At 42.5% G+C, this 16118-nt stretch overlaps 1 protein-coding gene across 3 annotated transcripts in view; it reads right to left on the reverse strand.

The window, feature by feature from the left end:
• The window catches only part of RNFT2 (ring finger protein, transmembrane 2), a 29365-nt gene extending 13558 nt beyond the window's left edge, over positions 1-15807 (reverse strand). Inside the window, exons 1-6 of one of the 3 annotated variants that reach the window (XM_086474137.1) lie at positions 15733-15807; positions 15467-15525; positions 12145-12623; positions 10916-10992; positions 9262-9362; positions 6506-6659 (exon numbers count right to left, since the gene is read on the reverse strand). In XM_086474137.1, coding sequence (XP_086330263.1) covers positions 6506-6659; positions 9262-9362; positions 10916-10992; positions 12145-12623; positions 15467-15513 — 858 coding nt within the window. In that variant the 5' untranslated portion in view covers positions 15514-15525; positions 15733-15807. Of the gene's footprint in view, positions 1-6505; positions 6660-9261; positions 9363-10915; positions 11008-12144; positions 12624-15466; positions 15550-15732 lie in introns of those variants that run through there. The other 2 variants (XM_086474134.1, XM_086474136.1) reach the window with 2 other exon arrangements.
• Positions 15808-16118: the final 311 nt, after the last annotated feature.

The following is a 16118-nucleotide window of genomic DNA, read 5'->3' on the forward strand; positions in this document are numbered from 1 at the left end:
AATTATTTGGCACAGTAAAGGATGGAATTTAATTCTCCAGTGTAGCATTCAACTTTAACTTGTAGAACATTCTTCTTCCAACAGTCTTTTTGTTCTCTCTGCACTTTCCAGTTTCTACAATGCTTCTTTCGATACCTCACCTTGCTTCATCTGCGGGGCACAATACACTGGTGATGGACGGAAGAAGTCTTATGGAAGAATAACATGGAATTGCATAATTAAAAATCGAATCACAACATATACACACCAAAGGGGGTAAATTACAGCTGCAGAAGCAATGCTAATTCCCACATAGTCTAACCAAAAATTGACTTTGTCCCTTTTGACATAAGGCTTTGCATAAGTGTGTATTTGTGCCTCCACAGAAGGAAACAGAAAGGCATGCTAAGGTTTTACACAGCGGAATTAAAATGGGATGCAAGAGAAGTGAGAGAAGTTGCAATGAGGCAACTGTAAGTTGTGATTAGCACTCAAGGGAAGTTCCAAGTCTCACTTGTTCTGTTGCCAGCAGCATTAGGATGTATTCTGAAACAGGAAGATGCTAGAAAAAACTTTTGAGACCTGCTGGCAGTTTGGATCAGAGGAGAGCAGGCTCCGCTGAGATTGCAGGTCATATTGCCAATATAAGAAAGTGTTGGGTAGGAGCAGTAAACAGGATTGTGGCACAGAGGATGCTGGTGAAAATCCATGCAAGACTAATGAGGAGTAATTCCAAGGTGGGACTAGAGGGGAAAATGAGATTTTTAGTTAGTGCATAGCACTTCTGAAAGTCACATCTTGGGTATCTTGAACTGGAAAGCTAAACTTGGAAGGCACCTAAGTGCAATGATTCCTTTAAAAAGTTTAGTAGCAGTGACTTTCAAAGTGTGTCAGGGAGAGGCACAGAAAAGAGTCCTAATTCCTCAGTATCTAGTCTTATGCTTTAGTTGGTCTTTGTCTTTCATAAGTAATAAATCCCACACTTCTGACTCTGGGACACCACGTCTGTCCCAGGCTGCAACAGGGAAAAGTCTTTGCAGAACCATCACATAATTCCTGGGGGTCTAGAGGATCAAACTCAGACTATTGCCCAAGAAAAGTGAATATTTCTGAGTGAGTTCTCCCAAACAGCATCCAAGATCACCAAGGAAAGGGTAATGAGAGAACGGGCTATCACCTATCTGGAAACACCAGTTTAGCCCCACCATCAGAGAAGACCAGGATTAACTTGCACATTGCACAGTACAAGAGAGCACAGACGAGGAATAGGAAGATCTTCACCCAGATATTTTTTTGTAACAGCTCATCTATGTGCCTACTCCCAGTGCCCGTTTTAATGCTTCTGTACTGTTTTGACCAGCATCTAGAGGACTCAAATGCTCCAAGAGCCCTTGTTTTTCTCAGGATGAAAAAAAAAAAATGTACACAAACTTCATATTAAATGATTGATGAATATCTGGCCCCATGATGAAAGAGAGGCCGCAGGGACATTAGAAGGCTGCTGCCATTAAAAGTAACACAACTTCCATCTGGCACTTTCTCACCTAATGTGAACCTTCTGGAAGAGGCTGTGGCCTAGAGAAAACATGTTGGCAGCAGCAAACTGCTCCAACTTGCCCAGTTTCCCCTGATGGAGAAGGATGGACCTTGTCCTATGTCATGGCTTGTTCTAGGTGAATGACTAGTGCAAGGAGAGCTTGTTGCTCAAGAAGTGTAAAACTTCTGCACGTGTCAGTCACTTGTGCAACTGGTCATGGGACGGAGGCAGGGTCAGTCTGCCCAGTGAGACAGGCTGGGCACCAGGATTTGGGGCCATGGCATCCCTAGGAGCTGAGCTCTGACACAAGATGGAGGCAGGCTGCAGAACAATTCTAATAATTATAAGGTAAGTGCTCATTTTTCTTACAATAACTATTTAATTATAGATGGCTGTGCACAGAGACAGAAATAGGTGGTGATGTGATAGCCAAAGTAACTGTGGATATACTTGTGCTCCATTAGAACATGGAAGAGCACTGGGGCTACTCAAAATCAGCCTTACTAGCTTCAGACTCACAGAACAGAGTTATCACAGACCAACTGACACTGTAATACACTGCCTTTAGAGGGTTTGCTTCAGTTGAATGATCCAAAACATACTACTTTCTGCAAAAGACGTTCTGATATTTCTTTCATGAACAAGGTGCAGCTTCAGAAGGATTATGGAAGCCTTAACGTGCCAGTTTACATGGCAGAGCTCTAACAGTCTATGCTACAAAACATGGTATGTACCTGAAAAAGGGATCAGGTCCAAAGTCCCCGTGCAAAACTATGTAAAGTTTCTCCAACCAGCTTTGATGAGACTGTACTTTGGGGGAAAAAAAAAAAAAGGCACCAAAAAAACCCAATCGACCAAAAAAAAACCCAACAAGCATATAGATGCAGAGAGGAGTCTGGAGTGCTAGTGTGGACTAGTAGTTGTATGCTTGCCATTGACACCATTTAAACAGCAAAAAGAAAAAACTTCAAGTGCACAATGCCACAAAAACCTTCATTTGCAATGTCTAGATCCAGCTTCCAAACAAAACTGACAAGTATTTATTCAAAGTGATTTCCTATGTTTTCAATAATTATTAATGTTTTTCTTTCAAATTTTCAGTCTTCTGGAAATGTAGCCCCTTGTAAGTTGTCTGCACATCTGTACTGAGCATGCAAAGAAAATTCTTACTTAGGGCCCTTCTTATATACCAGCCATTAAGACCTTGGTATCTTTCTCCCCTATAGAGATAGGGATGTACATAAAAGAACCTGGGATACCAGTTTCTTATAGTTCTCTTGGTTTGGTTTTCTTCCCCTCCCTCCCCCGCCATGCTTCACTCCATTCTCCAGGATACCAGCTTAGATTGCTGACAACAGCATGAGGAGGGGATGGGAGACTTGCAGGCACCTGGGATTTCCTAAACGAAATCTTTGGCAACTGTGTCTTTTTATTATTTATTTCCTTATTTTTAATTCCACCCCCCTCAAGCTGTCATTCCTTAGCAGTGAAAATGAAAAGCTGCCATTTATGTGCGTACAACAATGGAAGCCTCTGCAGGCCACATGGCTCCTGCAGTTTAATTTACTTTAATTCATTTTATATTGAACCAAATGATCTTATTTGCCTTTTTTAATGGAGAGCCTTCAACATGCAGGGTGGGAGCCAAGCCCCCCTTCCAAAGGAATGATGAGCCCAGCTGCTATTAAAACTTGTGCTCAGCTTGATGTGCCCATCACAGCTCATGGGGGAGGAAGGGACTTCTTTAGCCACAGGTACGCTCCTTCTCCCCCAAACTCTCAGTGATCACAGCAGTGTAAGATTGGAGTCTGATGTTGGGGTGACCTTCCTTTTCCTGCTTTTCTCTCCTGTTTGCAAGCTCTTCTTTCCCTGCCTTCCAGCCTGATTGTAGTCTTACAGCTTCTCTTGGCACCTCTGTTTTCCAGGCTGGTTTGGAACTTGGGAAATCTGGGATTATTTTGTCAAATTTTCAGTCTTCCCTCATTCTTTGGAGGGGTTGCTTGCAGAGGTATTCCATTTCTGAGTTATTCAAGTTTGGAGAACTCTGGCTAGTTGTATCCTAGTAACGCAGCAGGATCCAGGCTTCACACTTCAAGCACTCATGATCACGTTTACTGCTCTCTGTATTCCGATTGCAACGACAAACTTCTTTTACTGCCTTTTAATTTTAGTTTGTTTTTTCTTAGTTAAAGCATAAACTGATGCTATAAATCTAAGGTGGTTTTTGGTGTCATTCTAAACCAAGTGCTGCCCTTCCTGGGACAGGGCCGTACAAGGAATACATAACCCAGGTACTTCAGATTGGGAGAACTGAGTGCTCCAGCCCAAATTTTTCATGCTTTCACTATCAAAATGAAAAGATGCATCTAACTGAGGTAAGCAGAGTTTAGTACTCTTCACTGTTTTCATTAATGATCTTGATGGAACAGAGTAGGCTTATCAAAACTGGGAAAGGCTGTAAACACAATGGAAAGGAAGATTATAATCCAAACTCATCTTGACAGACTGGAGAAATGGTCTGGAAAATAGGAGGGACTGAAGACAGTCCAGAAGAGAATAATAATACCTGGATTGAATGATTTCTGAGAAAAGACTCAAAAAATTGGTGGTGTTCAGTCTACAGTGTAGACTGAGGGGAGATATGAAGACTTTGATGTGTAAAAGAAAAGAATCTGATCTTGTTCCAATCACAATGGATATGGAGAGGTAAGAGACTTAAAAGAAGGACGTTCAGAGATGCCTTGTACCAAAAAGGCTATATGCAAGCACCAGTGAAAACTATACAGTATTCACAGAAGACTAAAATCTCAAAGAGCAGCATGAAAAGCCAGATTAGCTTTGGAAGTGCCTTTGAACTTCCAAAATGAGGAAAATCTGAAGAGCCCACTCGCAGGTTGAGTGCAGAATGATCAGAGTTCCTGATATCCCATCCATGGGCAAGTTTTGTCATCTACTACTGACTGCCATCAAGAAGGTACTGCAAGGAGGCTCCAGATAAAATACCTTTATCCCATTCACAGCTATGCTGAACTCTATCCCTGACAGCGCAGCAATCTCCACATCAGGCCCTGTAGTACAGGGAGTCAGAGGCTAGGATTCTGACTAGTTATATCAGAAAAATTCTCAGTATATATATATATATCTTGAAAAAATCCTCTAGCTCTACTCTGTGAGTTTAATTTATATTTCTCCATCAGCTTGCTACCTGCTCCCATTAAGTGACAGCCATCCAGAAGTTCATAAACTACAAGCTAGGCTTCAAGCAGAAAAATACTACAAGCATATGAGGAGGAAGAGAATAACTTTCTGGCAAGTATTAAGTTAGCAGATAGCAAATAACTTGATAAGAATTTGGTCAAAGTTAATGTGCCTAAAGCGCAGCAGAACTGTTCTAACTCAGAAAAAGCTCACTTTTGAAAAAAACTCATTTGAAAAATAAGGTGTGTAGCATTGTGCTGGCCTGCAGAAGCAAGCTGGGTCATCAGGCTCAGGGAAAGAGCTCAGCTATGTGGTTACCAATTACAATTTCTACAGCATCCTGGGGTTCTCTTGGAGCTCTCCCATCCTAGTTTGATCTTGCTTAATTTGTTACACCAGATCTCATCCCTAGTTGGCTTAATGGATGCAGTGTAGAGAGTGGGATAAAAAATAAATCCAGATCCATAGTGGTAGGTAACAGCAGTCTCAGATGTCAAGGGACTATCAACAACATCCTAAGACAAAAAAGGACTTAAAAAAAGTGAGAAATATTGCTATCCAGAAAAAGGTATTAAAAATGAAGCATCTGTGCTCCGAGTCATTATAGGCCCTTGACAGATGTGATCTTACCAGCCTCCCACCGTAGCTGCAAATAAAGACCCCTTCTCTTTCTTCTCTCCCGACAAGGATTAATGAGTACTTGGGATAGCTCTCAGACAAGCAAGCAAAGGCTGTGAACCTCTTCCAACACTGCAATTTATCTTGGGAAGACTATTCACATCACTTTTTTTTCCCTCCCTCCCCAGGCTGGATTATGCTCTGACCCAGCACATTAATCTCCCAAAATAAAATAATAATAATAGAAGAAGGAGGAAAAAAAAAAGAGCTGGACAATTGCCAGAAATAAATTAATAACCATCTCAAATAGCCCTGCTGTGCAGGAACAAACTGCTCAACTCCCCTGCCACCCATGTCATTTGTAAGCAAAACTATGCCCAGTTTAGATATCCCCTTAAGCGCCCTGCCTGAGACTTTCAGCGATTAATGATAATTTCTTGCATCCATATAGTGCCTTTCATCCCAACAGCTGCCAGAAAGTTTCTTTACTGAATGCAAATAATACACATTGCTACACTTGCCACTGAAATGTAGACCCTACTAAGCGGAGGAAGAGGCAGCATGATAGATCTGTAAAAGTAAAAAATATGAAAAGGTATTTCATGAGAGAGAATGTAGTGAGAAAGTTTCAAAAGTTAGGTCTAGTCTCCGTATGATTCTATAAACATTTAAGTACATTAACCATTTAGTTAAAATATTTCTTCACCCATGGTTAGAACTGGTGCTGTCTTTCATGGCATCAGCAGCTTCTATTTAATACTGTTACTTCTTTGCCCCAAGCGGAAAGCCAAAAGGACAAGTACTTGCAATTTCTTTCCATTAAATAAAGAGATTTGTGCTTCAGAAATATCTATGTACAGAGATTACTCAGAAAACAAGATTTAGAACAAAGCCAACCAGAAAACCAGTTATGTTACTGCTAGTACCTATGCCTTTTCAAGCAATGCTTACCTCTCTCTGCACTTGAATTACTCATGGGTATTACCAAACCCTTGCTCAGGTCTGCAATGGCTTAAAACCCAAAACTCACTACCCAGATGACTGCCAAAGTTTTATCAGATGTTTTATTATTTTTCTTCTTCCACCCATATTTCATACTGCGAACATGTTGTAAAGGTATCAGACTATCAAAGACAAACATCTGCCTATCAAAGAAGAAAAGACTCTTCTTACCTTTGACTTGACAGCTAGGATGATCTTAGGCAGGGCAACAATTAGGCATTTCAATGCAATAGTGAGGTACTTCAGTATAAAGTCTGCGATGCCCACAATCCACATCAGGTCAAAGAAGTCCAGCCTCTCAAGGTTGGGTTTCAGAAATATAAGGCTGAAAGGCATAACAGCAAGGCTCAAACACCAATGAGGAGAACCTCACTTAAGCTTCTTGATACCAGCTGTATCCACTGCTGGCTAGAGAAAGCCTAGAAACTCCACTGAACTTCAGTGAAGTTCTCAAGGGCAATAGCAATAAGACATGCAAATTAGTCCCATGGTTCCTCTGGGCCTCTTGACTTTGTCTGCTCTTGCCCATTTCTACTGAGGTCAGCAGGTTTGCCCACTATCAGAAAACAGGACCCAGACATGTACAAAATCTGGTTTGGAAGACTGCAGTCTCCCTCACCTGCAATCCACCCTGTAAAAGAGCCTTTGGTCTTAACGACAGCACCTTCAGTCCACAGGCTTGCTCTGTCAGATCTGATGTAAAAGCTAATCCTTTGAAGTCCAAGTCAGCAGCAGTTACGGTTCCTTGGGGAAGTCATGGCCGAGTCAAGACCCCCATGTCCTCTGAGGCTGGCTTGCCACAGGTAGAACTACTGCAGGGGCAGCAGTCTCTACAGCCCCTTGTGCATGTGAAACAAGCCGGCGACAAAGGAAGCACTGCACTGGACATGGCAGAAAGGTCAGAACTTCAGGCGTGTCATGCTCTGGCAGTGGCTTGCCACTGTCCGAAGCAGAACGAGAGCTGGGCTGTGCTCATCAGCAACTCTTACCTGAACCAAAGATCCAAAAACGTAATGCCCTTTACATAATGTTATTGGCTGGGCTGAACATTTGCTCTTTAAAGAAGAGGAGTCCAGGCCAGAAGAACTTCACTTGGCAATGGGCAGGAGCTACTGACCTGAGCAGCAATGAGGCTGGACCCTACTCAGACTGAACAACCAGGATTCATCTTCAGGATATTTACCTACTAAAGCCTCATGGTAGAAAGCAAAAAACTTAACAAAAAAATAGGCAAAATTAAAATAACCATCCCAGAATGAAAAGCCTGAACATGAATTTAAAATACTCACAACATTGGCACAGCACAACAGGTAAAATTACACCCTAAAAACAGAAACAGAATCAGAGACTTTACTACTATTCATGCACTAGAAACAAGCAAAAAGTAAATAAATCAGGAAACGAAAAATAAGCCAGAAAGAAACAAAACCAAAGCAGCTATTTCTAATTTCACACGCCTGCCTCATGAACAGTCACGGGTTCCCACGTGTCAAACAACAGATACACCAGCCCAAGCCTGACACAGCAGGTGCCACTATGACACTTGCAGGAACAGGGCTTTTCAGTGAAGCTGTTGCCCAGTGTGTTCACTGTTAATAAACCACGCCCTAAACAGTGTGTAGGATGGCCCCAGTTTGCTGAAACACTTTTATTTCAGATGATCCATCCTTTATTTTAAACTCATCCCATTCATACTTTTAACCTTAACCACCTTCTTAGAGACACACCGTTTCCCTGTGGTGCAAACATTTCTTCTTCTTTCTGCCATAGCTGTCTCTTCCACTCCCTCCTACAAGCCCTGTACAGAGTAGCCCATGGCTTGCCATCTCTCATTTGGACCCACACCTACAGCCCTTCTCATCTTCCCCCCCTCTCCAGAAGCATTTACACACAGAGCTTTCCAGTGATCAAAACACAAATACATTAGGGGCAGTTCCAAAGGATACCAGGCTTGTGGGCAGACCTTGACCCTCCCACTGCACAGACAGTACTGGTGGGAAGGAGGAAGGAAGCAATGAAATAAATGACAGAAAAACCATACCCAAAAGCCATCTCGCCATAACCCAACTGATGCATGTTACACATGCTGCATTTTCAGTCTGGAATTCTAAGTCCCCTTCAGTGGGACAAATAAAATTTTCATTAGGAAGATAATTCATATAGTTTTAGCTACGAATATCAAAACTACTTTCTCAAGTAACTAGGTTTGATATTGCTCCATTTCTTCCTGTTTATTCTACTAACAACCCCTTGCTTAAGTTCTGTATCTTTGCTTCCTCTCTGTCATTTAATCCCTGCTTTATCATAAGTAGGGATAGTACTGAACCAAATCCACAGGTATTAACTTCTTTGTATTTGAGAACCCCCCTGGTCACAATTTGAAAGTGGAGGCTATTTTAATCACCTCAGAGCCAAGCGCCTCCAAGCCCTGACGACACGAAGTAAAACACTACTATTTCATCTCCAGTTTATCCCCTGTAAATGGACTCAAAGCTTGATAGACTGAAGAGAAAAGAAAACATTATAGGAAGAGGAGAATCAGTGGGTCAATTTATCTGCTGCCAACACCTGCCCTTTATGTTCAGTCACAGCAGTCAAATGGAAATTCTGAAGTCCCACTATAAAAAAGTATCCACCCTGCTTCGATACATAAGAAAATTGCAAGAGTACATGTTTCAAGCAGCGACACTGCAGTGTATCATCACACCCTGGTTGTGTCATTTATTGACAGGAGCACAGTCCACCGGTAGAAGTGACGCTCATGTTCTTTTCCTCCATTGAAAGGTGTTACAAAGATGTAGCAGAGACAGCTGGTACCTTACGTTATGCACACTTCCTCCCGAAGTGTGGGGAAAAGCGGGCTTCCCTTTTTTCCTATCTGGCAATTATCAGCTGCTTCTACCACGTACAATGTAAATTTTGCCCACCTGTTGTACAGCTGCTGAGAGCTGAATGTGTAAAGCAAGTACAAGGTGTTTCCAGTGAGAAAGGCCAGGATCCAGAAGACAACCAACACTGATCTCTTCTCCTGAGCAAGAAAAAGAAGCAGAGAAAATAAATTCAAAGTCTCGAGGGTTGCGCTGAGCCTTTGACTGCTGAAAAATGCAAGGCCAACCCAGGGGACACAAACATGCAACGAGGTGTTCAGTAACTAGTTTATTTACATAGAGCTACAACTCAGAAATAGGCTGCTAGGTAAAGACATGTATAAACACAAGCAGAAATGGCTCTCACTCGGCAACCCTTTTCAAATAAACTAACTTCAGAGAAATTAATTGAAATACACTGGTGAAAACAACAGCCTTACTTGCAGAATGCAATTTGCAAAGTGGGGATCTTTCTTACGACACCTAGCTTTTCCTGACATTTAAAATGCAGCTGGACAAGCAGATTAAAAAAAAAATAAAATCAGTTCCACAGATTGTCCTGTAATTGTGAGCTGTCACCTGTTCGTAATGACACTTCATCAAAGGGGTGTTTTACAAAGAGATCCAAAGTCACTCAGAAGAAGGCTTAGCTAAATCAAATACAGCATAACCCATCACTACACGCAGCACCTATCAATGATACCTGAATGCAGGGAAGTTCTACAACGTGCATTTTTTATTGAAGGGAAAATTAAAGGTCAAAAGAAGTGAAAATTTTGCATTTCAAAAGACATGGAACATTCCAGATGGAAGCTGGATGGCAGAAGATCTTTCCTGGGTCCTGGGCCAGTGTAATTTTGGAGACCAAATGTCACTCCTGGGAGGAAAAAATCTAGCAGCTTTCTTGTGCGCTGATTTATTAAGAAAATAGCTCTTTGTAGGGATGTTAGGTTGAGATTTAAAGCAGGCAGGTTAAGGGGCACACTGCTGGAAAGACAGAGGCGCAAAGTGCAAGGCAACAGCAATCTATTACATGACCGTGCAATTTATCTGTTCATTCAGCATTGTATCACATTTATTCCTCTGCTGCTGGTAGATATAAGCAGACACTTGCGCCACCCATGTAATTTTTACAAAAAAGCAATTCCAGTCTTGTGCTTTTAGTGCTGTTGAAGTATTCTGCTGACACTAAAGATCATAAGACCTGAAAAGATCTGCTGGTTTCTTTATATTCTATGCATATTATCAATAGAGCATTATAAAGATGGTAACAAGCAATACATCTACAAAAACCTTCAGCTGAACATCTTGAAACATTACCTAAATGCTAATAAATTAAACCTTGTCATTAACTAGCGAAACAGGTTGCAGCGCCTCTGCTGTACGTGATGGGAAACGAAGGCGCAGTGCTTGAAGATGCGCTGCCAGGCAGCGGCAGAGCCAGAAGCAGATCACAGCATCCCTGAGCTTTCCTCTCTTTGTTTTACTATGCCACACTTTCACAAAAGAGCAAGAAAGAAACTGTGGAAGAGCATCAATGGGGAGAAGTAGGAAGAGGAAGCGAGGATTACCGCACAGTGCTCTTATTGACAGGTCTGTATGCGTACAACGGCATTCAGCGCTACACTGCAAAAGAAGGTTCAACACAGACACTGTTTTGTGTACAAGGAGTGCCGTTGCCTGAGAACACAAGAGCGTAGGATGCTGTACTCACCTTCAGAGCAACCTGTTCCCGGAGGGTTGAGTTGGCATAGGCGAATGTGCTGGCCATACCGATGCACACGGCAATCCCTGCAGGGAAAGACACTGTCAGACTGTGTAAGGCTGAGCAGGAGGGTCATCAGTCCCAAGCCATTTGATGTCAGCATCGCAGGCTTAGAAAAAAAATTACTGGGTGATATTCTGGATGCACTGGGAATTAAAATACATAGACTAAACCAGGGCAGTCTGGACTCCTATAAACTTCAAATTCAAGCTAAATGGAAATGAAGCTACTGCAGTGAGCCCTTGCCACCCAGCCCAACACAGACATGCTGTCCTAATGTCAGGTTCTGTGCTGAAGGAGAACAGAAGTGCTGCCGAGTCGTGGCTGCACTGTGCAAACAGAACTCAGCCAGATGACAGTATTACAAGAGCAGCTCAGCAGCTCACGGAGGACAGGGCACACTACCAAACCCATACAGAATACCAGGTCCAAAGAGCAAGATGCTGCAGACACGAATCAATACCTGGTTTTGGGAACACTGGCAGAGCTGTAGGTGGGCTGAACTCAAGCATTATTGGCTTCCCTGTGATGATAATCTCAGCATACTACTCCCAGAATGAGTAAGGATCTCAGACATGCCACATATACAGTTTTGTAGCAACAGGAGGATTAGATGCATAGATTTTACATGACCACTGAGGGGCTGAAATACCCAGATACTATTAAAGAAAGCTGGATAGATGTATTCTTTTGGGGAACTCCGGAGATCTCAACTGTAAGGTGTAACTGCTGATGCTGTTTGGCTTGATTTCACAACTACCATCCTTCCAGCTATACAAGTGTCTCATCCCTCTGAACCCTTCTGTGCTACACATAAGCCTTTGCTAGTCACTAATGTAAGCTCTCCCCGTCTCTCCTAGAGAGAGGTCTGAAGAGGAAGCCTTGGTAACATCCTCAGACCCTACAGGAATGTTAAGGACAGATTAGGAAAAGGAACGGAATGGGTCTCCCACAAGTCAGGAGAGGAAACAGATGGGACTGACACAGATCAAACCAGCTTGGACTGAAAGCAGGGTGAATTTATCAGCTGCGTTACCCCATGCATTTGAGTATGTCCCCTTCGTGCTAGACTGTCTCTAGACACCGTCATGCCGATAAATCTATCAGATACCACAGCATGATAAAGCTTCCTAAGCACTCCCTAACACACTTACAATCCAAAAAGGATAGATACTTACCAAGCTTGTGCTGGAAACAAACTTTAGCCAGGAGGATCAAGATGAAGGGAAGTCCCTTCTGCAGCCAGCCGATGACAGCTTTTAACTCTGAAAGAGCTGGGGCTGGAGTCCCAGCTTGTTCGTCGCTGCCTTCCTCAGCATGCCCGTGGCGGTCCCCTCCTGCCATGTGCAGTAGGGATGAACCCCGGTGATGGCCGTGGTGGAAATGATGGGACGATTGCCGGTGGTGAAACGGGGCTCCTTCTGTACGACCCGTCCCTTCCTCCCTTGGGGCTGGCATCTGAATGAACACTTCCCCACCTCCTGCTGAAGAGCCCAGAACCAACCCTGACTGGAACGGCGCGGCTGTGATGGTGCCCGACGGGATACCTGCCAGGCCTGAGAACAGCTGCTGTGGTGAGGAAGCTTCAGCCTTCAGACTTTCAAAAACTCCACTTTCATCCACGCTGGTTTCAGAACTGACTGTTTGGCTCCGGTTTCTGCAGCAGACAGAGATTACAAAAAAGCGATTAAGAAAAACGAATGCCACAGAATTGTCAGTCTTTTAGCCTAATCCTGACGGTAGTAATTTACCAGTTCCTCACACACTATCAGAATACGTAGGTCTCCAGACGACAGATGCTTTTCCCTCTATTTGCTGTTGGAAAGTCACAGTTGCAGAACTAGAGGCCAGTAACCAGACTCCTGAGATAAGGTAAGAGTACTTCTAAAGAACAAATCAAAATGTACCAGTGCCTTCAGCTAAGGAACAGAGTGCCCAAACATCCCCTTTACTTTTGGAGGCAAAGAAATAACAGATCCAATACTAAATTCAACATCTTCTATAATGATTTTAGTATTTAAAGAAAAACATACAAAACCTCATGTGGCACAGCACAACCAAGACAGGTCACATTATATACAAACAAATTGATCAAGATAACTCAAAGAAATGATCTACCCTCAAAATCTTCTGTCTTTATTTAGGGATCATCACTACTTGCCCACTGATGAATAACACCAACAACAGACAGAGTCAACTGGGGAAGAGAAGCGTTGAGAGCTGCTTGTGTGTCCCTGACCCAACAAATGCTACAAGTAAAGGATGTGCTCATGCGTCAAAAGAAATAGTTTTATTTTTATATTCTCAGCAAATTGGCCATGCACGTACCCAAATCACTGGGCAATGGAAAGATTTAGATCTGGCACTGATTCTTTCCTGAGCTTGTTGGATTATAGCCAGATTCCAAATAGAAAGTCTTAAATATCTTCATCCTAATACCAAGAGAAAACAGGCTTTCTTCACCTGAACTCATTACTGGGGTACTCAAATGAATACTTGTAAAGTTTAGATAATAGGGAACAATACAGATAACAAGTAGAACAATCATTAGGCAGTAAATACCCGCTAGTCAGCAAATACCTCACTAACTTGCAAAAGGAGAGTAAAGAATAAATAAAGTTCAGCAAGAGGCAAAGTCCACAAATAAGTCACGCTGCAGAGCTTCTCTCTCTCTTGATTTTAATCCTTGGAGATCTTTGCCTTTAGAAACAGTGGTCACAAGCTGAGACAGCACATGCAGGCATATGCAAGGCCCTTCACCCTCTCTCTCCCATGGGTTCAAAAGCCTCCCCAGGCATCTCACAGGGCACAGAGCACTGCCTTTCATCTGACTCCGGAGACCGCTTCAAACCTCTCTGGGTGCACCTTCCCACTAAGGAAATGCCTAATACAGCTTTTTACAGCTACACCCCATTCCCAGTGTCTCTCCACAGGCTCCAGCAAGGAATCAAGTCAACAAGACATCGCACATCTCTTTTTGCTTCAGAATATTCATCAACCAGATCTCCAATTTTACACCTAACGTTACCATTCAGGCATGTATACACAAGACAGGGATGTAATGTGACAGTACTTACATCTGGGAACATGACAAACAAATTGGGTGGAACCCAGTGCTAAAGATAAAGATACAAGTATTGTTTGGAACAATACTACCAGGATACATGACTATGCTTTCAGCAGGAAGGAATTTATCAGAGACATATTTAAAAACAAATGAACAAGCATGAAATTGTGAGTCTGCTGAAGTTAACAGAAGTGAAGATAAGTGGCAACAGCATTTCACTCTACAGTTAGAAAAGCTTCAGCCTACATTACTGACAATATGTATTTATCCTGTTAAAAACCAGAGGCATTTATAATAATTAGTTGATATTACTCTGCTTACCTTTTAGACTCAGTAATAGTGTATATATCATATATACACTGTTAGATCTGTTTGAATGGTTAAAATATATTCAGAATATATTTTAACCATTCAAACAGATGCTGAAGTGCCTTACAAGTCTGTACAGACTCCGAGAGCTCTACGTTGCAGGCAGGAAGGCCCACACAACGTGGTATGTGCCTCTCAAGCCCCAGCCTTGCCTGCTGATATAAAACCCACAGACTGCACTGAGACTCAGGCAGCATCATGCCGAGAAAGTTGGAGATGGCTTGCTTTTCCCCTGAAATTAAGAATGGTACCATGCTAGAAGTGGTCATGACATCAAGCTTCACCTCTACTTGCAAAACCACTAAGAAATATTTAGTAATGATCATTCACTTACAATCCCAGCTCAGCCAGAGCAATGAAATTCGTTAGTTCCATTTTGCCTCAGAGTAATTAGATTAGTTTCTTCTTTAGGAAAAAAAAAAAAAAAAGTCAAGCTCTAACCCTGGGAAAGCACAAGGGAATATTTAGTGCCAGAACAACAACAGTGGCAAGCCTCCCTTGCTGCTGTTACAATTACAGAAATGAATTAGAGGTATTCTACTTCTAAATATTCACGTACATGAAGCTACATACAGATTCTGGGACGATGTAAAGAATCACTCAAAATCTTTATAAAATACTAAGTCATAGTAATTGGGAGTTTCAGACCAGTAGACTTTTTAGTCACCTTGACAACAGAAGTATAAATAGCCTCTGTTCAAACAGATCGATGCTTTCCGATTGATAGCACCCCAAATCCCCACAGGACTGTGCCACAAATCGCTCTTCCAGAGCTCCACAACGTCCTGCCTCTGCCAAGCCAACTGTCTCTATATAAGCCATACTGAACCATGAAACCTGGAACACTGTAGTTGGTGGCAGCCAATAACTGATATGAAGGAGAAAAGCAAATCTGTCTCAAAACTCTCTAAACTCAAGCAGAAAGCCAGGCCACACTGCATGCACAGGAAGTATATGCCTTTCTCAATGCTGAGCTTTCATCCTCTAAAACACACCATACACTTAAATCAGAACATCCCCCACTAGGGGGGTAAATGGAGGAAAAAAGAAAGAAAAAGATTTACCTTTCAGGAGGAACGTTGTCAGTGTTGCTGCTATGCCGCCTCTGCATTTTCCTCAAAACCTTAAAACACAACACGCTCAACATTAACGTTGTAGGTCAACAAATCCCAGTGTGACTAACAAAGGCCCACAGAGTCAGAGGGTTGTGAAACCCATTCAGCTAGTGACATGGCTGGCACAAATCACTCGCTTCTCTGCAAGGGCACCTCAAGCTTCTCAGCACACTTGCAAAGAAACACTTTCAGCTGGCAAATGGAAGCACACGTACACAGGCCTCCACGCAGGGCAGGAACTAGTCAGATCCTCTTCTGCAGTATGTGGCAGTCACAAGGAGTGTCCAGCTGTGTGCTGACATGTTCTGATAAAGAACCTCAGGACAACTAACGGAGCAGCTCTCGATGTGACACGTGAATCGACACGCACTCTCTCAAAACTAAATCCCTTCCTCCTCTTCTGAAGAAACCTGCTTTGTAAAGCAAAACTGAGAGGGAGGAAAAAAAAAGAAAATATATAAACATTTTTTATGAAAAAATACAATCAGGTCGTGACAACAGTCTTTTAAATAAGCAATCCACTCCTTTTAAACCACAAAAATGCCTTTAGCAAACTGCAGAATGGTCATAAATAACAGGCATACATGCAAAAGATTACATG

The sequence above is a fragment of the Leptosomus discolor genome, chromosome 16 (genome assembly GCF_034619465.1).
Source record: "Leptosomus discolor isolate bLepDis1 chromosome 16, bLepDis1.hap2, whole genome shotgun sequence".
NCBI lineage: Eukaryota > Metazoa > Chordata > Aves > Leptosomiformes > Leptosomidae > Leptosomus > Leptosomus discolor.